The sequence below is a fragment of the Carcharodon carcharias genome, chromosome X (assembly GCF_017639515.1).
Source record: "Carcharodon carcharias isolate sCarCar2 chromosome X, sCarCar2.pri, whole genome shotgun sequence".
Taxonomy (NCBI): domain Eukaryota; kingdom Metazoa; phylum Chordata; class Chondrichthyes; order Lamniformes; family Lamnidae; genus Carcharodon; species Carcharodon carcharias.
Genome location: NC_054507.1, coordinates 16,470,581 through 16,495,570, shown reverse-complemented (window position 1 = coordinate 16,495,570; position 24,990 = coordinate 16,470,581). Strand labels below are relative to the sequence as shown.

Below are 24,990 nucleotides of genomic sequence, written 5' to 3'. Positions count from 1 at the left end.
TCAATGTATAAAAATCAACATTGCATTCCATTTACACACAGCACTGTAACATAAATGAGATGTCACACAACTGCTCCTAGAGTTGAGGAGCACCACCTCACAAATAATTTCATTCACCACCTTTGAGCTTAAACAGCAGTGGCAAAATTAAATTGTGCTGCAGTGGTGCCTGCTGTCAGTGTCATCATTTTCACAGCCCCAGCCAGGATGAACCTTGCCCACTCCCACCTGTCCACTCCACGAGGAAGGACAGTGTCCAGAAACGCAAAATCACAAACGCAATTTTAAGCAACTGCATGTGCTCCAATATAAATGAGGCATAAAATTATCTGCAATGTGCAATGCAAAATTAGTAATGACCATAATGCCAAAAATTGGCCTTTTGAAGCAGATCAGCTGTGTCCCTTATTAAACATGGCTTTTTACACAGCACAAATGAAAAGGATACTGTCTGTTTAGATCAGTGCAAAATTGCTAGCTTTATCTATGTATAAATGATTTCCCATGCTCCATGCATCAGACTTCAAGCTTCAATAAGGCTGTGTCAGCATGCTAGTTCTACAGATATAGACCTGAAGGTACATGTGCTCACTGGATGAGGGGGATAGAAAGAGACAGAGAAGTGGGGAGTTAAATGCTGGTTGCAGGATTTCAGAAAATGCCTTAGAATGTAATCAGTACTAAGCCTGAACAAATGTCCTTTCTTCCACCCAAACAATTTGGAATACATTGCTTTCTTAAGTCTTAGATTACTGAATTATCACAGGAAGAAATGTCAACATTAGGGGGCACAATGATTGATCTCAGTTGGAGTGAAATTTCAGTGTGTGATATTAGTAAATTCAGTAATTTTGCATTCCCAGTGAGGACCACCCTCAGCAAGATTGTGGTCGGAGATAGGACTACAACACTGGAGCCTTGATTCTCCTGTGTTTCATTTAAGCATGACTCTTCACTGGGAGCGTAAAATCACTGAATTTAACCTTTGGCGATTTCCTTAACAGATGTATTGTGCATTAATTTGTCAATACATTGTTTGTTTCTCATTTTATGGAAAGGGGTTTTTGTTTTGCCTTCATTTCCAAATTGTTCTTCATGAGGAAGGGTACAACACAAGAAAGCTTGACCCATCTCTAGCTTTTATGATGTAGCAAATCGATATAACCCACTAAGGAGAGGGGAAGAGAGTCAGTCCACACAGACCATCTATGCCATTTCTAAAATACTTTGCATAAGTCTGTGGTGCTGTTTAGTGTTTATAAATATAAATTAAGCAGTAGGCTAGAGATCAGTGCAGACATTTCCTTTGGGTGGAAAAAGATTCAGGTTTCTATAGCGATTATTCATCCTAGGTCATTTTCAGAAGGGGATATTTTTACAGGTTCCCAATTCAGCATGTTCACTAGTAGGTAACAATTTGGACTTAGGAGAAGGGCATGTAGGTTCTATTGCACAAACCAATTTCCATTCCTAAATGGCATCCTCTGTCGGGAAGGGCGGCATACATAAATGCAGAGAGGTTAGACCGCCATGCCTAAACTGATCTACTTATTGACTTCCTTACACTGTCATCAGTAGCTGCCTTATCTATTATCACCTCAGGCAGTAGGCGTCCACCAGGTAGGGTAGCTCCTGGGCCACCGATAAGTGAGACCACACCATTGCAGTCCACTGTGCTGTTCCTTTTCACATTGACTGGAAGAACTGGAAACATTTTCGATGACTTGCTGGGTTGACTGTAGCCACTGTAGCTGTTCCTCCTATTAGGCTCCCTGTTTGGAACAAACAATGAATTCTTCCGATTGCCATCTGTCTCTTCCACCGTGCTGTGTTCATCATCCGCAAATTCCGTTTCCGAACCGGGCTCTTTCCGATCTCTAATACTGAAAATACTGCTTTTGCTGTCGAATCTAGTTAGGTTCGGGGACCCCAAAATACTCAGTTGAGACTGCAACAAGAAGAACAATACACTTTTTAACTATTGACCTAATGATATAATTTTGACTCAAAAATATTAGTAACATTTTTTAAGATGAAGTTTACGCTTCTCCAGATGAGGGATCTAAGTGCTTGGGAATGGTAGACCTTTCTCTTTGTTACAAACCTATATCTTGAACAAATTTAGAGGGATTCACAACACCGAGGTCTCCGTTAAATTTGATTTCCCCACTCCTCTGTCAAAAGCATTAATTCCACAAGATCTGGTCACCCTCCATCCCCCATTATTCACATATTAGTCTGTACAATGAGTGCCAGGAAAGCAGTTTAATCATCATAGTTGGGCCTCCTAATGCCCATGTCATTAAAAGCAAGGATCACAAAATCATGATTAGGAGCAGCGACTAGGAGTGATTTTTTTTGATCCCTGGTAGATGGGTGTTGAGATTCCTTGTAGCTGCCTCTACTGTCATCCCACATGAGATCAGCTAACGCCGCATAAGACAGGAATAAAACCTTGGATCTTTCTGATGGCCATGGTTCAGTTCTACAATGGGTAATGAATTTAACCAACTGAGCTGTCCAGTGCAGCTATCTACATGATAGGTGACACTCTTTACATTCTCTGTGTCTAATAGCAGTAAAAGGCCAGAGAAAATTGGAGGCCATTTATGTATGTTTAGCTTGTGAGCTGTCACTTCAGTCCCTTGTGGGCTCATGACATCACTTGGGCTGAGGGCAATATTCACAGGAGGGTGCCATAAAGGTCTGGGATATCATTCAGCGAGTTTTACTGGAAAATTTAACTATTACAAGGTTGTACAAAAGTATCATTAAAGCAAATTAGATGCTGGAAATCTGAAATAAAAACAGAAAATGCTGGAAAAACTCAGCAGGTCTGGCAGCATCTGTGGAGAGAGAAACAGAGTTAACATTTTGAGTCTGTATAACTCTTGTTCGGAACTAGAGAGAGGTAGAAACGTGAAGATATTATGCTGTTTAAAAAGTGGGGGTAAGGGCAGGTGGAGCAAACTAGATGACCAGGGATAGGTTAGGGGGGGGTGGCAGGAGAGATTAAATGACAAAGATGTCATGGAACACAAGACAAAAGGAGTAGTAATGATAGCATTAAAGACAAAAGCTTTGATCCAGTGTAGGTGTTAATAGCAGAATAAAGGTCAGTGCTGTCTGAAAGCAAAATAGCAGAATGTGTTATAGTAGAATAAAGGTCTGCGCTGTCCAAAAGCAAAAACATGAGAACAAGGTACAGACTGGTACTTGGGGGGGGGGGGGGATCAAAGTGGACAACAGAGTTCGTGGCTGAAAAGTTTGAACTCAATGTTGAGTCCAGAAGACTGTAAAGTGCCTAAATGGAAGATGAGGTCCTGTTCCTCCAGCTTGGGTTGGGCTTCACTGGAACAATGCAGGAGGCCGAAGACAGAAATGTGAGCACGAGAGGACGATGGCAAATTGAAATGGCAAGCAACAGGAAGGTCGGGGTCATGCAGACTGAGTGAAGGTGTTCCACAAAGTGGTCACCCAGTCTGCGTTTGATCTCCCCAATTTAGAGGAGACCGCATTGTGAGCAGTGAATACAGTAGATAAAAGTGAAAGAAGTACAGGTAAATCACTGCTTCACCTGGAAGAAGCACTAAAATATCAACTTGTATGGTGTTACTCACAGATAAAAGAACTGATGATACTAACATTTAGCAAAGCAAGTATCTATAGACTAGAAGCCTTGAAATGAAGCTGTGCTATATATTCATAGGAACATGATGCATTTGCATGGAATGGCTTTTTCCACTATTTCGACAGAGGTACCTGCATATTTAAAGCAAACAGATTAACTCCTCTTAAAATGGATTTCATACAACTGCATTCAGAATTTGTTTGATAATATTCGTACATTTGATGGGATGAATGGCCTCCTTCTGTGCTGTATGATTCTATGATTCCATAATTTCAAGGCCATGTCGTCCATTAGAATTTAATTATTTTGAGGCTTGAAATTGATTTGTTTTCTTTTAAAAACAAATACCTTCCTTTAATACAATAACAGAAACTGCTGGAAAAACTCAGCAGGTCTGACAGCATCTGTGAAGAGAAAGACAGAGTTAACGTTTCGGGTCCGTATGACTCTTCTTCAGGGCTAAAGAGAAGTAAAAATGTGATGAAATTTATACTGTGTAAGGTTAGGGGGGGAGGGGGTGGAGCAGGTGAAGCAGTGATAGGTGGAGGCAAAGGAGAGATTGACAAAGATGTCATGAACTAAAGGACAAAGGGAGTGTTAATGGTAGTGGTTAGTGCTAAAGGAGGTGCTGATAGTGATATTAAGATCAGAAAGCAGAATGTGGTAATTGCAGGACTAGGGCCCTGGACCCTTCAGGACAAGGGGGTTGCCCTAGTGGGGGTGAGGTGGGGGGAGGGGACAGTAGTGGGGGAAAAGATCAAAAATAGGATAAAAGATGGGGAAAAAACAATGAATAAAAATGAAAATAAATAAAAATAAGTGGATAAAAAATAAAAATTAAAAATGAATATTGAAAAAAGTGGGGGTGGGGGGAATTGGAAAGGGGGGAGGATGGAGGAGAGTTTTCATGATCTGAAGTTGTTGAACTCAATATTAAGTCCGGAAGGCTGTAAAGTGCCTAGTCAGAAGATGAGGTGCTGTTCCTCCAGTTTGCGTTGAGCTTCACTGGAACAATGCAGCAGGCCAAGGACAGACATGTGGGCATGAGAGCAGGGTGGAGTGTTGAAATGGCAAGCAACAGGGAGGTTTGGGTCATGCTTGCGGACAGACCAAAGGTGTTCTGCAAAGCGGTCGCCCAGTCTGTGTTTGGTCTCTCCAATGTAGAGGAGACCACATTGGGAGCAGCAAATGCAGTAGACACTCTGGCTTTCTCTCCACAGATGCTGTTAGACCTGCTGAGCTTTTCCAGCACTTTCTGTTTTTGTTTCAGATTTCCAGCATCCACAGTATTTTGCTTTTATCTTCCTTTAATAGATTAGCAAAAATAATTTCTCTAGATTTTGAATGTAAGGAACTGGAGCAATCGAATAAATGAATATTGCCAAATTCATACATTCATACGTGTCTCGCCACACAAAACAATATTTTCCTAACTGAGTTTCATCTAATGCCAAATATTCCCAATTATGGATGAATCACTCACTGTGAGAAATTGTAGGCTAAATTTTGCAGGCTGGCGAATTGTTCAACCTCCACCCCTTACAAAAGTTGGTTCCAAACCGACCAATTTTGAAAAAAGTCACCTTCTCCAGTGATGTTACACTGCCAGCAACCTTAACAGGCAGAGGGTGGAACTTCCTGATTGGCTGGCAGCTCCAGCAGTGCCACAGCTCAATAGTGGGGACTGCAAGCAGGCCCCAGGAGGAAGCGAGCAATGGATCCCGGACTCCGGGAAATCGCAAGCTTTTAGGGTGGGAAGGGATCGGGCACCCTAGGGAGGGCAGCGAAGTGTGTGGAGGGGTCAGGTTTTGGATGCCAGATGGGGGGACACAAAGGGGGCGGGGTGGTACTATCTTGGTGGGGGGGGGGGGGGGGGGGAGGAGTGCTGCCCCCAATGCCCACAGGGAACTCCATCAGAAGATGCAAACCCACTTCCTGCTTTTTCACCTCAATGGTGAAGAAATGGACTCCCCACTCTTACCCGTTGCCCATGCCAGCCACATTCTGATGTGGGCAGCATAATACTTGGGTAAATTGGCTTATTGTTAACAAGCTCAATTACCTGTTTCTGATTTTCTTCAAAATGACAGGTGGAGTGGGCTGCCAATTTCGACCCCCACCTCCCTATCATATTATGGGGACCAGATTGGGGGTGGGTGGGAAAGTGGTGGGCTAACCACCCATCATATTGTACATGTCCCCCACTGCCGAAAACATGCTCGGTGGTGGTTGGGGGGGTGGGGGCGCAGGAGGTAGATGGTGGTTGGAGGGGGAGGCATAAAATTCACTCCTGCATGTTTCAGTCTGTTGCCTCCTTCTATAGTTCAGCCAAGATTGGGAAGTATCAATGCAGTAAATTGTTGACACAGTGCCATCACGCTATGTGAAAACATACTGCCGCCCCAAGGTGCTCCCTCACCAAGCCCTTCAAGTCTGGTGATTTTGATGTTGCAACTTGACGCTAGTGTGTAGAGTTACTTTTCACAGACCAATGTGGATGGAGGTAGTACAGTGGTAAAATGAAGTACTTTGTAATGCAATGGCTTCCAATGATCCCACAGATCCTAGTTTGCCAGAGGATGCAATTGCATACTAGCTCTGCTGCAGAGAACTGAGATGCTGACTTTGAGTCTAGACTACTAAAGTAGGATGATGGGTGTAGACCAGGGAACGCTTGATGCATTGGACAGCTTGCCAATGGAACTTGCCCAGAACTTAGAGGAGTCCAGCCTCAACTCATTTCATGGCTTCATGCAGAGCATGGAGACCAATATGTCCGAAATGGAGCGAGTGGTCAGTTCCATTAAAGCCGCAGTTGCCAACACACTGCGGCAAGAATTGGCAGGCTACCATTTCCAAGTGAAATCCTGGTATTATTCCATAAGGAAGGATCTATGGCTCGTCACCTCTGGAGACTTTTGTATTCTACCTGGAGCCTAGCAACGTTGGTAATAAGGTTATCCACCTCAAATTTTCAATGCATGACTATATTGTGTGGTAAGGAAACTGATGGGAATGCATATGTTTGGGGAATTTCTGAAGTACAATGACCACTACAATCTGTGGAACTCTGGAGCTTAAACATGCAGAAAACTAGGCTACTGAGCAATTTTGCTACTGCATTCAGAGGTGACGTTACAAAATGTATTACGATAATTGGTTCACCAATCTCTGCTAAATTCATTATTCCATATTTTATTTAACTTTCCGCAGCAGCGATTTTATTAAGACTAAACAATATATGCCCAATGATCTATTGCCACAGAATAGCCATTAGCTAGGGGAGGCGGTGGCATAGTGGCATTGTCGCTAGACTGGTAAGCCAGGGACCCAGGGTAATGCTCTGGTGACCCGGCTTTGAAGCCCACCACAACAAATGGTGAAATTTGAAATCAATAAAAACAACGTGGAATTAAAAGTCTAATGATGACCATGAAACCTTAGCTGATTGTTGTAAAAACCCATCTGGTTCCCTAATGTGCATTAGGGGGGGAAATCTGCCATCCTTACCTGGTCTGGCCTACATGTGACTCCAGACCCACAACTAATGGGGTTGACTCTTAAATGCCCTATGAAATGGCCCAGCCAGTCATTCAGCTCTCAAGGGCAATTAGGGATGGGCACTAAATGTTGGCCTAGCCAGCAATGCCCCTATCCCATGAACAAATAAAAAAGTCAGCTGGCCTAGGTACGCAATTGTGACTGTTTTGCCTCTTTTATTCATCGCCATTTACAGCATAATCCTCTCCTCCTTCATGTCCCATGCCCTAAGAGAGTGCTGGCGACCATGGACATCCATTGATCAGTCCATGATTATGCTTGTCAAAGTACTGCAGTGGTTTATTGCTGCCTTCTGCAGGATGGCTGGCCAGGAAACTCTCCCACTCTTACTGCCTACCATCAGGTGTATTGGAAGGATTTACAGGCTGATAATCAATGTTTGGCCACGTTATGAATGCACTTTCCATGGTATGGCATAATAACCAGAACAAAGAGAGAAATCACTGTACCTGGTTCATGGGGTATTTCATTAAATGCCTGCCCCGTTTACTGATCCCATTGTCAGATTCAGATTTTAAAATCTTTTCATGGTCGCCTTTCTCCTCCCCTTCCGAGTGCCCCCTTGTCTGTTTCCGCTTCCTCCGCCTGTTCCTCCTTTCCTTTGCACTTTTCGAACTGAGTTTTGACAACTCTGACGAGCTTTGTGACATTCTTCCTTCTTCATCTTCGTCAAGCGCATCTTCCGAGACTGTCCCTGCAGAAGTGGCTGCCGCAGCAGCCATCTGGTCACACAGAGAGAAAAACAGAGTTATGTTTGAATTAGTGCTTCACTTGAAAAGTTTACACAGATTGTATGTGACAAAGGAATAAAAGTGATCTTGAAGAGCTTTGGGTGAAATGGCGAGTTGGCGAACAATGTGGGTTTGAAACCTTTTTGCCTACGACAACTGTAACTTTTGAAAGAAAAAAATGAATTTGGGAAATCTCACTCCAGTTCTAATGAGTAAAACTCCACATTGCATTCCATAAATGTCATGAGCTCACAAGAAATGTGCAGCATAGATTATAGTACATTAGGCTGAGCACAGGTTAGTGCAGAGGGCATATATTTGTACAGAGCTGATTTATTGAATTAAATTACCTTCTGCTCACAAAGCCTGATTTAAGATAAAAAATGGACTATTCAAATGCAAGTAGGATACTTGACTTGAACTGAGTGCAGAAAAAGTACCAAATTAACAAATTTCAAGCAAAGCTCAAAAGTAGCAGGTATGTGGAACAGATTCAGTGCAAAAGCAATTTACATTGCTTTGATTACTGCCTTAAAAATGGACAATTAACTGCTTCAAACAGAAATGAAGGCTGGTATGGATAAGTGTGATGGAATTGACCAAGTACTATGTGAAACACAATGGCCTTAAAAATATGCTGTACAAAAATGCTGAGGGTGTTTGCAGGAAATTAGTCTGTCTGCTATTTTAACAGAAGCATTAACTTGTTTAGTTTAACAGACTTATATGTCTCCAGTAAAATAGTAAAGGAATTTCATGCAAATACATTAAATGTTTATATACTAATACTTGTACAGTATAATTTTAAACCCAATGCTTCCTGAGCTGTGAGAGCCATGGGAGTAGTAGGTCATAAAAAGCAAATGGCCAAAATGGACAAATTCAGGCTGCAAGGTTAACTAAATGTTCTGGAATATCGCAAGACCAGTTTTGGTGGGGAGTTGGAGGCAGTGAAAAACCTTGTAGAACCTTCCTTCAGGAAATGAATTTGGATCGAGTCCATGATACAGTATTTCTACAGTCTGTGAAAAGACTGGGCTTGTCAAATCAAATAGCTTTTTTTCCTTTATTCCTTGCTTTCTCTACTTTACAAAATACCTCAGGCATGGTAAACTTTACACGCAACGCACAATTCTTAAACATTTTCACTGCCACTCAGCTTTTTTCTTACACTGAGAATTGCAACAATAAACAGATTTTTTTTGATAGCTTGAATCTAGTTAAAATATTTTTAAGACTTCTCTCCCCTCTCATTCTGATTTTTGTTGTTGTGCATTGTCTGGTAAGTGATGCATCCACTACACTGTCTAGAAGAATATTCTTTTAGCTTGGCTACTAAAGGTGACTTAAGCATTAAGAATTTATATTCAGTTCCAATATAGAGAGTAATTCCAACATAGAATGGACAACATCATTTATATTTAATTCCACGTATGATTCAATTGCGAGAACACCCTTTATATCAAATTCTTCACAAGAGCTCAAAATAAAATTGGGCTAAGTAACACAATCCTAGCTATGGTGAGGGATTTGTATTTGCCTTTGTAGAAGATAGCGGACCTTTCTTTTGATTTAACGCTCAATATAAGATATGACAAATGCAAGGCTAAACATACTAGAAAAGGAAAGATGGAATGTGCACAAGTGAAAAGATATAGATCAGCAAAGGTGGAAAGGAAAATGATTTGGACGCAATTGTTGAACATTCATTGAAAGCATCCAGCTATTGTAGAGCTTTAATCAATATGGATAATTATGTGCTTGTGTACATCTCAAGATAATTTGATTGTAGGTTGGGTAAGGTATTCTGATCTTCTATAAGGCCATATTTGGAAGACTGTGTGCAGGTTCGATTACTTTATCTTAAAAAGGACAATGCTCTTCTGGAGATTGTTCGGAGAAGACAACAATACTCCTGGAATTAAGGGTCCTACGTCATGGAGAGAGGATTATAGAACGGAATTTGTATTCACTGTAAAGATTAAGAGACAACGTGATCCAAGGTTTTTAAAATGTTGAGAGACACAAGGTGAAAACATGTTATTTAACTGTCACCTTTGAGTGCAGAATTAGAGGACACAAGCAATGAATTCACAAGGTTCAAGTGAATCTCAAAATGAGCAGAATATTCTCTCTCGCATTGGACAAGTGGAATAGAATCCCAAAGAGAGCAGTCAGGGCTCTAAAGAAGAGTCACACAGACTCAAAATGTTAACTCTGTTTCTCTCTCTCCACAGATGCTGCCAGACCTGCTGAGTTTTTCCAGAATTTTCTGCTTTTATTTCAGCATTCCAGCATCCACAGTATTTTGCTTTTATGTTAAAGCTGTCAACGTTATTTTGCTGAGCTGTGAAAAGGGCTGGATGAATAGTTTGAAGTGGGATTTAGGGGCTGCAAGGACAGAGATCCCTCTGTGCTGCAAGGAATGTGAGGGGTTCTGAATCACCAAGACTTTGGGAATGTCATGCCAGTGAAGGCAGTCACCATGAATGAGTGAGGTAAGATATATGGTTAACTGGAATTTTGTTTGATTTACCTTTGGGAGGAAGGTAGGAACTTTGCAGAAGCTTTCCTCAAGTGTTGGAATTAGCTAGGTACAGTCCACAACGGAATGGATTGAACATAGTCTGTGGAAAGAAAGGACTGAATGGCCTCTTCTCATTCAGTGCTTGTGATCCAGGCACATATATGTTGCTACCACTGGCTGATTTAGAAACTGCAGGAGCTTGCTTGGATTCAACTTAGATAACATTATAACAGTGACGAGACTTCAAAAGTACTTCATGGGCTGTAAAACGTCTAGTGGTTGTGAAAGGTGCTTTATAAATGTAAGCCTTTCTTACTTATTATTCAACTTTGTAGTATTATAAAATTCAATTCAATGAACCTCCATAAAAGTAGACAGTGAAAAAAATTATACAGACTGTCCCTGATCAACTATTAATCTATCTTTCTAGTGTAGGATCTCAATGGTATCCTCTGTGAAGCATTTTGATTTATGGTAATGTAGGAACAGGGCCAAAGCATTGCCTTTGAAATTGGTAAAGGAAATACCATGTAAACTGCCAGAGAATGGCCATACAATATTGATTTCAGCTGCTGAACCGAGTTCTGGAAAGTACACTTTAAATAGAGATTTTTAAGCAATTAAGGCATTATACCTGGTTCGGGCTCAGGGAAGAAGCACTTAATGAACTGTAAACAGGTCATGATCCTCTCAGATTTGTACAGGCCATTTTATTAAAAGTAAGGAGGTAGGGTTGGAAAAGTGGAGCTGACCATTTTGGAAATCTATGCTTCAGTATTGACTTGTTGGGAATGATACATAAAAAGGGTGAGCCCTTCTGACATGCTGTTCAATCAAATTCGAGTTTCTCTTTGTCTTTGCCTGAAGTAAAAATCTTTCCTTGTCTTTATGCTAACCAGAAGGCAACATTTATTTCCATTCTTCTTCTGCTATCTATTTTACTTAGCAAGTAAAGGGGAGGCGGTGGCATAGTAGTGTTGTCACTGGACGAGTAATCCAGGGGGCCAGGGAAATGCTCTGGGGACCTGGGTTTAAATCCCACCACAGCAGATGGTGAAACCTGAGTTCAATAAAAATATGCAGTTAAAAGTCTGATGATGAAACGGTTGTCATAAAGCCCATCTAGTTCAGTAATGTCCCTTTAGGGAAGAAAATCTACCGTCTGGCCTACATATGACTCCAGACCTGCTTAAATGGACAATAAATACTGGCACTAGCCAGTGATGAACGAATAAAAAAAGGACAGAGTGAGAAGAGGCTATTCAGTCCTTTCCTTCCCTTTAAAGGTTTGAAGTTAAATTGCAGCCATTCAGGTAGAGCTAAGAGTGTGACCGAATTGTCTGAGATTGAGAAAAGTGAGTGTGAAACCAGTTCAGATATAGTCATTTGCCCATCAGCTGGGTTCTGTTGAAATCAAAGATAAGTGAAAGGGTTTATCAACTAAACACTCCAGAAGCTAACACCCAAGTCTCATGGAAGAAAGGAGATTTACTCAACCATAATGCTCATGAGGATGAAGTCCGAACATTATTAATCACACACGTATAGACTCAAGCTCTTTGATAGACTGACTATTCAAGGCTGGTAACCTGTCAGCTATTTAAGGAATTACTCAAATTAACCTTGCCAATTTATAACCTCAGACTCCAAACACCACTACAGTTACTCAGCATGTGTCCATGCTGATTTACAGTAATACACTAAATTGCTTGAGCAACCGTTACTATTTGTTTTGTTAAGTAACTCTTTCCATTAATGTGTTGCTACTCAATTGCTCAGTAACTTGGATTGCAATTATGTATGTATGCCAAACGTTCGTCTGCTGACCTTTAAGTTGTGATATGCATTTAGTGCACAACTTTGTGGCATGGTTTCTTCTTTGATGATTTAGCAAGAAAACGTTAATTCAGTCTCCCAACAGCTTCAGGGTAACCTAACTGAAGCCAAGTTAAATACGTGGCTTAAATACAAGACAATTTGACAAGCCAAGTCAGGCATTATTCATCCTTAAACCTAAAGTGGGATGTAAAACCCCAGGAAGTTCCTTCTGAGGAGTTAAAGTAGGGTATTAAGGATTTATCCAGTTCTTTGCCATATGTTAGGATACCGAAATCCAACTATCTTATGGTAACCTGTTGTTCCATTTAATCCACAATGAAAGGACTTGACTTCTAAGTAGAGTTTTGTGCAACATAATGAACCCAGGTTATTTTTTCACTCAACTTCTTTGGCAGTTTTCTCTAATGGAAGTAATAACAACAAGAATTGTCACAAGTAGTAACAGGAGAGAGATATGTATGGTTCTTGACATTTTAAGCTCAGAAAGCTTTATGCTTTTATCCATTGTGAAATGTAACTGCTCGAAGTTCCGGAGACTCCATTCTTCAACATTTACAAAGAATTTGAAGACAACAAAGTCTTGTTTCATTAGAAGGACCTATCTTCATCTTTCATTGAGTCAATTTGAAAACCTGATATAAAGTTATTCGAGCAATTGGCTTGTTGCAGCTTCCTGTGGAATGGGAAAGTTGGAAAGTGAACTGAAGTTCCTGTGGAAACGATCATCTACAACAAGGAAGCAAGCATTCTTTACACCTAAAATTATTATCATTGATATTTACTGGGGCTGCAGTAATCTCAAAGACCGTCATTTTGAATCTCTTTTCTCGAGTTAGCCTGTTGAGTTATCTTAGATCTCAACTATATGCAAACATTCCAAGTACTTTAGACACTGTAAAGTAAAAAAAGTCAAAACTTTCAGATATGCCTCTGAATATAATAAAATGTCCTCACTTAACATTGTGCATTTTTGAACATTATCCAAATAAGGAAGACCGTGAACTAGCTTGTGAGGCAAGGCTGAATCTTCAGTAGAGAAAGATGAAGACATTTACATGGCTAAGATTTCAATGGTTCACTCACCCACAAAAGAACAATGACATCTAATCCTCCTACTTGCGCAGAAGGTTCATATGGCTATAATCGTTTTGGCTCCAGAGCCATTCAATAAGCTTGAAAGAGACTGGAATTCACTTTGGAGAAGATCAAATTCTGGGACAAGACTTCCATTAATTGTTGCCATGGCAATATTCTGCTAAAGTGACTCTCACTTTTCATGCCAACGCTTGCCCTGATGGTATTGATTCTTTTGATCTGAAACGTTAACTCTGTTTTTCTCTCCACAGATGCTGCCTGATCGAATTGTTTTCAACATTTTCAGTACTTCAGATTTTCAGCATCTGCATTATTTTGCTTTTATATTCTCTCTCTCATGGGGAAAGTGTGTTCTTTCTTGAGGGATTATGTACCAAATGTTTTATTAGATACAAGATTACCTATATCTATCAATTAAAAATTGGTAACTGTACTGTGCAATCCAGATTTGATGGCAAAGCTTTACTTATCTGGTTGCTCCTATGAAATGAACAGAATTCAGAAGATATTCATTGACATGAATAGACAATATTGTGTTCCGTATGTGTCCAAGAAACTGAGGTCATTAACCCAATTCCAAAAAAGGTTAATGTAGAAGGATACAGATATAAACAACCAAGACATATCAGGAACTCAAGATATGAAGAAATGTCAATGTTTTATTATTTACATTATTAAGGTTTAATGGCAAACACATTGTTCAGGTTTAATGGCAATTACATTGTTAAACAGGTGATGGATATTTGTATACCTATAAATGGGGATAGCTGGGACACTGGTGTGTTGGAGTAGTGTTGACTGTGAACTAAGTCAATAAACTCTCTCCAACAAAGAAAGCTGCTATGTCTTAGTTTAACTTCACCAACTGGTGTGAATCCAGCCAACTAACAAGAAAGGGTAAGAAAGCGGTGTTTGTTCACTCAAGGAAAAACTGCGTTGAAATGACCTGAAATTCTCAAGGTTCAGCGAAATTAATCCTGGAAGATCGATGGTCCTTGCAAAAAGCTGACATGTTAAAAACAACTAGAGAAGTAGGAAAAAATCAGAAGGAATACTTTCATCCAGAGGATTAACTTGGAGGTTCTCTGAAGGCCATTAAACACATTATAAATGAGTTCAAGAGGCAACTGGGTGCATTTCTGCACAGATGTGAGACTGAATGATGAAAAGACAGGTCGATGGGATTGCAATTAATCAAATGTAAATGGAGTTTGTTGGGCAAATAGTCAACTTAGGGCTAGGTTACCGTGTACCAATAGCAAGAAACAATGCAAAATCTATTCAAAACCCTTCCTGTAGACCATCTGCTTACAAAACCTGATTGGCATACAATTGGTCATAACATTAAGTTAACTATATACTAATGCGCTTTTTTTTGTTTCCCATTCTCAACATTTACAATTGCACTAACGAGTCATTACATCATTAACTAAGGCTTGGCAGTTCCTTTTAAGTTTATGAAAATTTTAATCATGTTGAAATTTTGTATAAATGGTTTAATTTTGATCTGATTTCTCCAAAACATTGCCAAACTAGTCTGTTTTGGAAATCAGGGCTTGAACACCATTAGGTTATTGTATTATGAATCTGCTGCACCAGAACAGCAACATATAATTTATAACCTGATAAAGAATTCTCTCTTTTTGTTAAATATTAAAGCCTAGAAGGTACAACTGGCAATATTAGCAGGCAAATGTATCACATTTCTCTGTCCACTGTTTAAATGGACACATTCATCAATTTGCTAATATCCTGGACAGTGGAATCACAAACCATTTTGTTATGTGCTTGGCCGACAATATTGCAAACTGTAACTTAATTCTAGGCTTAAAAAATATGCATTTCAATGATTACCTCAAGTAAGAAAGTTTCAGTTAGGACTCAAGTGTTCCTTTGAGAAACATATTCCTTCAACCCAACTTAGGCTGTTCAAATAAACCAGTAGGGGCAGGGTGAAAATTCTCTTGCTGATTTTAGCAAAAAATAAAGTCTCCATAAGTGGAAAATCGGATAAAAGATGGAAAATTATAAATGCCAAAACTCAAATAAAAACACCAGTAATGCTGAAACCTCACTTCAGACCAATCCACATCTGTGAGAGACTAATTCGTGCCTCGTGAGCCCTCATCAGAATTGGAAGTCAGGCTGCAACACAGAAACATACAGAGTAGGAGTAGGCCATTCAGCCCCTCAATTCTGCTCTGTCATTTAATTACTTAATGGCTGATCTGAATCTTAACTCTATCCACCTGAATTTGATCCATACCATTAATAACCTTATTGAACAAAAATCTAACAATCTTAGTCTTGACAATTTCAATAGAAGCAGCATCCACAGTCTTTAGGGCAGGCAGCAAGCATTACAGATTTCCACTACTCTTTTATGTGGAGAGTTGATTCCTGATCTCTCCCCTAAATGGCCTAGCTTTAAGGTTTGTGGAAAGAGTTTTGTTCCGTTTACTCCAGTGAATCCCTTTATCATTCTAAATACCTTGATTAGATCACTCCTCAACCTTCTAAACTCAAGGGAATATAAACTAAATGCATGCAACTTGTCATTATAGTTTAACTCGTTGAACCCTGGTATCATTCTGGTGAATATACACTGTACCCCATCCATACTCAATAGACCTTTCCTGAAGTGCGGTATCCAAAACTGAATACACTACTCCAGATGGGATGTGACCGAGGCTCTGTATAACCGAAGCATCATTTCCTCCACTGCATTCTAGCCCTCTTGAGATGGAAGCCATTAGCCTTTTTCATTTTTTGTACTTGTGCACTAGCTTTAAATTATGCACGCGCTGCCATCAAAGTCCCTTCGCTCCTCCTCTTGCTACTCTCTCATCAATAAGAAAACATTCCAATTTGTCTTTTTCCAACCCCAAATGGTCAACCTCACACTTCCCCCACATTGAAGGCCATCTGCCACACTCACTCAGACTGTCTACAGCCCTTTGTGAAAGCTGGACACAGGATTCACAGAAACAAGGACAGCTAGGTTCTTCAGTAACATTACTGACAAGAGGAAATTCAGCTCCCAGTTTTCTTTAAAACTTTAAAACATTACCAGAAGGTAATTTGGGATTTAATCAAATCTCTAATTCATTACCTAGATTTTTCAGAGAATTAGCTGCCTCTTTAGGAAAATGGCTTGTTTAAACTTAACTTCCCTTCCCTCTATTTTTTCTGGTGTTCTGTTAGAACGGACTGCATTGGAAAAAAAATCATCGCTATCAATTGAGTTGGCCCAGTGAAACCACTATATCAGGAGCCAAACCTACATTCTTTTGATATGCACTCTGGTGCTAACCAAACAGACACCTTGCACATGAGGCCATGTGTCCAACTATATTCAGCTTTGCCATTTCGTACACAAGTTATGGATGTTCTGTTGGTTATGCATGTGCTGGTTTCTGACTGAAAATGAGGAAAAAACAAATCACTCACTGCTTTAAATGTGGAGGAAAAATGACACTGGTCGTAGCGACATTGTAAATCCATTTGGAAAGAAAAAACTTGCAATGTTGCTATGGATACCGACCAGAGTAATTCTTTCTTTGTTTCAGGTCTGACCTCAAATACCTCATGACTGGCCCACCCTTACATAACAATTTAAGTCACAAACCAGAGCATCCTCTTGCTGTTTCTTAAGTTGTTCCAGCATCTGCTTAAATTCCTGTTCTTTCTGCTCAGCTTCCTCCAGGGTAGCTTGGTTTTGTTCCTCATACGCCATGGCGACGACAGCCAGAATCAGGTTCACCAGGTAAAAAGAACCCACGAAGATGACAAGAACAAAGAAGATCATGTATGTTTTCCCCGCTGCTCTTAGTGTCTGCAAAAGAACGCAAAATTTGTTTTTAAGTTCATCTTGTTAAAAATGTGCGGTTGATAACATTTTTTATTGGGACTGTAGCTTTAAATTTAGGGTAAATGAAGGTGGTCATGTGACCTGCTCTGCAGTCTGTCTGACAGCAAGCCTGGGTGCTTTGATTCTTAAAGATCAAAGGAAAACTTGGATTGTTTTACTGAGAAGAAAGTGCAAGGTATTTACCTTTGGAGACAATGGCATCATTCTCGGAGTTTACACTCAGACCATGTCATTCTTTCAGCTAGTAACTGGAAGTTTAAATCTCTTTTTAAATGCTATCGGTTCAATGGAGATCATAACAATCTTTATGGAACATATTGCTTGGGTAATATATCCAGCAGGCATGTCAATGTCTGGTGATACCCACTGACCAGCTTTACCATCATAGAATCATTGGGCAGGATTTTGCCCTTGGAGGGGGCGGTCAGGAAACTGACCGCTGCCCGCAATTGGCTCTGCACCGCAATTTCACGCTGGCGGGCCAATTAAGGCCCGCCCAGTGTGGAAAGCGAGCAGTAGCATTCAGCGAGTGGGCCCAGCATGAAAGAGCGCTTCAATCTCCCTGAGGCACAGAGCTGCCTCAGGGAGATGAAGCGCTGTTTAAAAAATATATATAAAATTGTCATAAAACGTGTCCCCTCATGAGCTAGGACATATTTTTAATTCAAGAATAAAATTTTTATTTTATGTTTATTTGCTTTTGGAAACCTCATCCTGCCCATGGATGAGGTTTCCTAAAAAATGTAAAGGCTGCTTGGCCTTTTTGCCTGTCATTAGGTTGGACGGGCAGTGTAAATTTGAATTTAATTAGCTTCTTAATGGCCTTACTAGGCCTTTCAATTGTCGGTGGGCATGCAGCTGACTCCGGCGTCCACCCGCCGAATGAAATATCGTGAGACTGCGCGATGATGTCAGGACGCTCGCCCAACGTCATTGCACGTCATTTTGCACTCAGGCGTGTCGGGCACGCACCAGCACGCCAAGCGTAATATTCTGCCCATAGAACGGTTACCGCATAGGAGACCATGTATTTTGTCGTGTCTGTGCTGGCTCTCTGCCACACCCCTGAACTTCCCCCATAGCAATGCAATTTTTTTTCTCTTCAGATATTTATCCAATACCCTTTTGAAAGCCACAATTGAATCTGCCTCCACCACACTCTCAGTTAGTGTAAAAAGGTTTTTCCTCCTGTCGCCGTTAGTTCTTTTGCCAATTGCCTTAAATCGACATCCCCTGGTTCTTGCCCCTCCCACCAATGGGAATAGTTTCTCTCTATTTTGTCTGGATCCCTCCTGATTTTCTTTCCTATCTCATATGTAATATGTCAGATACAAGCCACCTTACTACATCTCAAAAACAGGGCTTCATATTCAATTATTTTTTTTTTATGTAGACAGATGTAGTAGCTGCTTTGCATACATCAAAATCCCACACAACAGCAATGAGATAAAACAACCAGCAAGGTTGTTTGATAGTGTTGGTTGAGGGAGGAATATTGGCTAAGACACTTCCCTGAATAGTGCCATGAGATCCTTCGTGCCCATGTGAATAGGCAGGGCCTTGGTTTAACATCTCATGTGAAGGGCAACACCTCTGATAATACTGACCTCCCTCAGTCCTGCCTTGGAGTGTCAGCCTTGCCAAGCTCTGGAGTTGGCACTGTGTGAGTGTAGCCAGCAGGTCACCAAGTAAAGTTGTAACCATAGGAGCAATTTTGCACATTCATTTTGATGGTGCAGAAAACATATCAGAGGTCAGTGGGCTCCACACTGAGTTCCCATCACATGAAACTGGGAATACGAAACCGGTGGGGTGAGTGCCAGAAGTTGTGAATCAAGGATCAGAAAGACATGGATTTTTCAGGTTTCCCAAGTTTAACAGCCCATGGTAAATAACATACAGTATTGCTGGCACCAACTGTCATGAAAGTACAATAATTTCATAATATTTTTCTGGTTTATTGTAAAGCGGGTTTATGGGGTAAGTAGTTATGTCTGTTTGTTTGAGATTTAATTACATTTGGAGTCAAAGTGGACTGCAAGCTTTAACTCATCAAAAGAAGCTAAGTGCTTGACATGCTAATGATTAAACATGGATGCTGGCTTAGCATGTAAGGTGTGAAGGGAATTTGCAATTTTTGGATAGATGAAGGGAGATTTGGATTTCAAAGGGACCTCAGTCTGTTTACAAATAGCCAGACAAGCAAGGCTAAGGAATATGTTTATTTTTCCTAAGGGTTACTGATAATATATAGTGACATGATGAAAGCTTTTGATATGAGGGAGATACAGTTTCAAAGACTTATGAAATAATAGAATTACATATGGAGAGAGAAATACATATAAAGGAGAATGAGAATGTGTGTCAAGAGAAGGTGTTGTGAGATCTAACAGAAGTGTGTGAAATAGCCTTATTGAAGCCTCCAGTATTTGTGCATAAGCCTGCTGTCTAAAACTCGAAACTGAAGCTGGAGAAAAGTAATTTGGAATTCCACTGTCCAGAGTATTGTGTTAATTTGCTGGATCTGATAACAATCTAAAATCTATGGGGAGACTTTTCTCCCCGTCAGGCAGGCCGGTCAGGAGCGGTTGCGGAGCCGATCGCCGCCCGTGATTGGCTCCATGCCACCATTTTATGTGGCCGGGCCAATTAAGGCCCACCCAGCGTGAAGCACAGCTCCCGAGGACAGCAGAAGTGGGCGGGCGGTGGCGGGACTGCAATGACCACAGGGTCCAATGGCAACCCGGCATCCTGTTTAAAGAACGCTCCTCCATCCTTGCAAAGGCTGTCAACGATGGCCAGCAGAAGCACTTCCCAGAGCGCTGCTGGTGAGCAGGCCAGGCAGGAGGGCAGGTCAGCAGGGCACTGTGCCCCTTGCTTCTCGAGCAAGTGCCTTGCTGCCCTCCTTAAGGAGGTGGCAGCACGGCATGAGATCCTCATTCAAAGGGACGGGAGGAGGAGGAGGAGGAGGAGGCCCCCCACCCCCTCCCCCCCGCATGACCAGATGTGCCTGGGAGGAGGTGGCAGAGATAGAGTTCACATGACATGGTGAAATGTGCCTGGGTTCAGTGCCGCAAACGATTCAACAGCCTCTTGCGCTCAGGAAGGGTGAGTACCGTGTTGGCATGGGTCACTTAGCACAGCAGTCAGGCTTCCCCTCCTGTCCCTCCACAACTCAATGTAGTTACTGCATTGAACCATTCACAGCATGTGGCCTTCGCTGGGTGGGCCAGCATTTATTGCCCATTCCTAGTTCACCCCGAGAGGGTTGTGCTGAGCTGGGTTCTGCACCCACAGCATGTGTGACACTGACACCCACATTACTGTTTTGGGGGCTACCTCAAGGATCTGCACCTAGATGCAGTGCTGGGACTCCAAAACATGTCAATGTCAGGGTGCTGACATGCTGGGAGGGGAGTTTCCAGGTGGCGGGGCACCCATCCATCTGCTGCCCTTGGTGTTCCATGTGCTTGTGCACCCTTGCTTTGCAAGGTGAAACCATGTGGGCGGCAAATGTGATGGAGGCAGCATGTGGGCAAGTGGGGTCAACTCTGGCTGCTTGGTGTGGATGTGTGGCAGCTCCAGGGTGATGATTCACTGGAGCCCTGCAACGTTTCACTCAGGTGGGGTTGGCAAGGCTGCAACGGCAATGCAGGTACAGGGTGGACTAATCAATGCTCCTCTCTCCTTTCAGGAGAAGACATCCCACAATATCGCAGAGTGGATGTGGATTGGAGGCCAGGCACTGTTGGTGATTATAACCAGGTACAAGCAGGAGGCGATGGAGCTGGAGAGGCAACCTGCGCCCAGGTCCACCGGTGACGGTGAGGCTGGTGTATCAGGGGGAGGTAAGAGTGCCGTGCACTGAGGTCACCATGTCTATCCTTGCAACCATGCCACTGTTGAATGCTTAGTGATTTAAGCTTCCAACATGGGTTGACCATTGATTATGGAAGGAGAAGCGCATCCTGATCTGGGGGACAGGCATGCACATTGACATTGTCTCGACTTGAACTAATCAAATGTCCACCACCGGAGCAGGGTCAGGATGAGGAGGCAGAGGGTCTGTCACTAACACCTGAGGGCCTGGACGAATTACAAGTACCAGCGTCACACCATCTCAGCCAGGCAGGTACCAGCACAGATACTAGCACCTCGGTGGGGATTAGATTGTCAGCTCGTGTCCCGGGCACAGCGATGAGGGCACTTCATATTCGCTTGAGCTGCAGGTGGAGGCAGAGTGCCCAGGGAGCCAGCAGTCGGAGGACTACTAGGGACCAGGAACATGCTCAGTTGGTGGCTGATGATGTGCCTCTGGACTCATCCGTGAGACAGCAGATGCTGGAAATCCAGCAGGGTATGCTGGAGGATCTGGCAGAGATACATGAGGGAATGTGTGGCATGGTCTCCATGCTGGAGGAGTCCATGTGGAGCAACAGCAATGCATTGACCCTCATGGCCGAGCACAATGCTTCCTCCATGGAGAGAGTGCCGATTCTCATGGAGAGGCTCCTCCAGGAGAACAATCAGGGCTTCCTGGGGATGCACTTGGACCTGCAAGCCCTCATACCAGCAATGACCTCAGGTAGTCAGTGTCAGCGTGGGAAATGGATTGGGCACCCAGTATCCCAGCTAGGTTCCTATCCATCAATGGTGAGCAGGGAGGTCCAAAGTGACCTCATGTCAGCGCATGAGCTGCATTTCATCTCTGTGGGCTCCTCTCAGGGTGCCCTGGATGACAGCAGCAGCTCCTCCGCCCCTCTGCCAGTGACCGTGGGATCTGATGAGGCTGCGGTGACTGGGGAGAAGCCAGCTGTGGAACTGGCAGCTCCCTCGCAGGCAGGGTCAGCACAGGCTCCACGGGCCAGAGGACGACCGCCAAGGTCATCGAGGCCAACAGGACAGCACAGTGAGCAGGCTGTCTCCAATGCCAGTGCCAACGAGGGTGGAGCACCTAGACGTAGCACCCGAAAACGTAAACTTAAGGCACCTTAGGCACACCATGGGCTTCTCACTGGTGGTGTTATGTTGCCCCGCTATTAGTTGATTATAATTTGGTATGCTGCTCAACACCTTTGAATTAAGTTTCTTTTCTGTTTTATTTTGTGAATTAATTAAGTGCATGATTAGTGAACATGGCTCAGGGTGATTCCTTACTTCTGCAGGTGGATGGGAACCCTTGATGTTATGAGTGACTTGTTTGTCATTGAGCTTTATTGACAAGGCACATAGTTAATGCTCCTAGCCAGGCAGATGTTGCTCTCAGGCATCGAGTATGGAGCCTGCAGCCTTGGCTTGTGTTGGGCTAGCTGTAGGTTCATTGGATTAAAGTCTCCTGGGTGTCCCTGCCTCCCTGGAGGTTACCCGGGTCAGCGTCTACCCCCCTCAGTGTTCTCGTGCGCGTGCTCATCCTCGGACTCATTACTGGACTCATCGTCTGCAGCGGGAGCATCTGCGTCTACATCTTCTTCCTCCATTGCATCCCCCCTTTCCAGCGCCAGATTGTGGAGAGTGCAGCATGCAACCACTATCAGTGACACACGATCTGGGGGGTATTGCAGTGTGCCCCCGAACGGTCCAGGCATTGGAAGCACATCTTGAGAAGACCGATGGTTCTCTCTACCACAGCCCTTGTGGAGGCGTGGCTCCTATTGTACCGCTGCTCAGCTTCTGTTCTTGGATGGCGGAAAGGCATCATGAGCCACCTTTTGAGGGGATAGCCCTTGTCACCCAGCAGCCATCCATCCAGCCGGGCTGGAGCACTGAAGAGCCCCGGCACATGGGAGTGTCTGAGGATGTAGGCATCATGGGAGCTGCCTGGGTACCTTGCACAGACTTGCAGAATCTGCATCCTATGGTCACACGCTATCTGCACATTCATGGAGTGGAATCCCTTCCTGTTGACAAAGGCTCCCAGCTCACCCGCTGGCGCCCTGATGGCCACATATGTGCAGTCTTTTGCACCCTCGACACAGGGGAGCCCAGCAATCACTGCAAAGCCTCTGGCTTGCTCTGCCTGGCTGGCCTCGGCCGTGCGGTAGTGAATGAAAGTCAATGCACGCCTGAACAGAGCATCTTGACACAACTGTGGACAGCTGACTGGGAGACTCCACACAGAACACCCACTGAGCCCTGGAAAAAGCCGGAGGCATAGAAGTTGAGGGCAGCCGTGACCTTCATTGCCACAGGCATGGGGTGTCCACCCACACAGTGGGAGCTGATCTAAGGGCCAATCATCTGACAGATGGAGGTCACTGTCTCCCTTGAGAGACGAAGCCTCCTTCAGCACTGCACCTCAGACATATTGAGGTAGCTGCATCGCTGCATGTAAAACCTGGCCACAGGATAGTGGCATCTTCTGCGGCCGCTTCCACCTTGCACTTCCTGTTGGTCCTGCACCCTTTGTGCCTGCACCTGTCCTCCCAAAGGTGGCTCCCTTGGAGGATGAATATGGACTCCTGGCCTCCTCCCCCTTCCTCCTCAGAGGAGGTGCCTCCAGTGGAGTGCACAGCTCCCATTCCCAGGGTAAGGGAAGGCTTCTTGAAACCAGCAAGGTCCCAAAAATGATGTTTACTCCAGAGTCCTGACCTGAAGCCTGTTATTCCTGTACAAGCAGCTCTGAAGAGAATTGAAGTTTTCCTGCTCACACAAGCAAGTAGCAGTAAGTTTAAACATTAAATGTCTACCAAAGACAACTCACGACCCCACTCACCCCTCTTATCCCGCCCATGGAGAAGGTTTTTAAAAATATGGCCCACCCGCCTGCCTGTTGCGCCTGTGCGATGATCTGAATATTGCATGGGCCCCAAAAAATCGCCATCTATTAGTGGCTCAAGGGCCTTAACTGGCCCGTTAATTAATGGCGGGCGTGCATCGGAGATCATCGCGCGCCCACCCACCGAAATATCGCGATGGCGCGCGGTGACATCAGGAAGCACGCCCAACGTCACTGTGCATCATTTTATGTGTTAGCATGCAGGGGCGGGTCCTGCACGCTGATGAGAAAATTCTGCCCTATGTTTGAATCGTTGCCTTAAAGGAGGTGTAACTGGGAGTCAGGTTAATTAGGAATTTTAGGAGTTATTATAGTAGTAATGTATAGTCCTATGTATGTGCTTGAAATCTTTTCTTTTGTTCATAAATATTTTAATTTAGTTTTAAAGAAAAATCTCTAAAAGTCTTGGTGGACTTAGTACTTCTGAATTTAGTACTCGCATCCCGAAATAAATATAAATTGCAAAACCATTGTGATAGCGCGATCAAGTTTCCTTTGTGGATTTGGTCCACCTGGCACACATCATCTGCCACGTCACAACACCAACTATATAACTGGTACCGACCTACACTTCATGTCACATGGCATGATTATATGCTCTCAAAAATGTTTACTAGTTTCAGGACTCCTGCAAATTATGGCTAAGCAGTTGTCAGCGGCTATTTTTTAAAATCACAATTTTGTCCTATGGATCTTGAAATTGTCTCCTATGCCTTTTCATTTCCCTGAAGATTTGAGTTTTTTTCCCAATTTTCCATGTTTGTTTGCACACAGGCTCTGCTGCTGGCCCTGGGCCATGTAAGAAAAGAACTAGCAGATTGGTAGAGTGCTGCAGGAGCAGGTTGAGAGTCAGGATAACTGCCAGGAACGGAACTGCTATTTTAGACACAGTTAGCCCATAAGGAGCCAAGTGCCAAAAAATGGACAATTCCAGTGACAATTTTGATGCATTTTAGAAGA

General features: G+C 43.1%; 1 protein-coding gene across 1 annotated transcript in view; it reads right to left on the bottom strand.

Annotated features, from left to right (window-relative positions):
• LOC121273208 (sodium channel protein type 8 subunit alpha-like) overlaps nucleotides 1–24,990 on the bottom strand; it is a 228,576-nt gene that overhangs the window by 97,279 nt on the left and 106,307 nt on the right. Inside the window, exons 10-12 of the mRNA XM_041180199.1 lie at nucleotides 17,013–17,219; nucleotides 7,642–7,914; nucleotides 1,565–1,948 (exon numbers count right to left, since the gene is read on the bottom strand). Coding sequence (XP_041036133.1) covers nucleotides 1,565–1,948; nucleotides 7,642–7,914; nucleotides 17,013–17,219 — 864 coding nt within the window. The remainder of the gene's footprint in view (nucleotides 1–1,564; nucleotides 1,949–7,641; nucleotides 7,915–17,012; nucleotides 17,220–24,990) is intronic.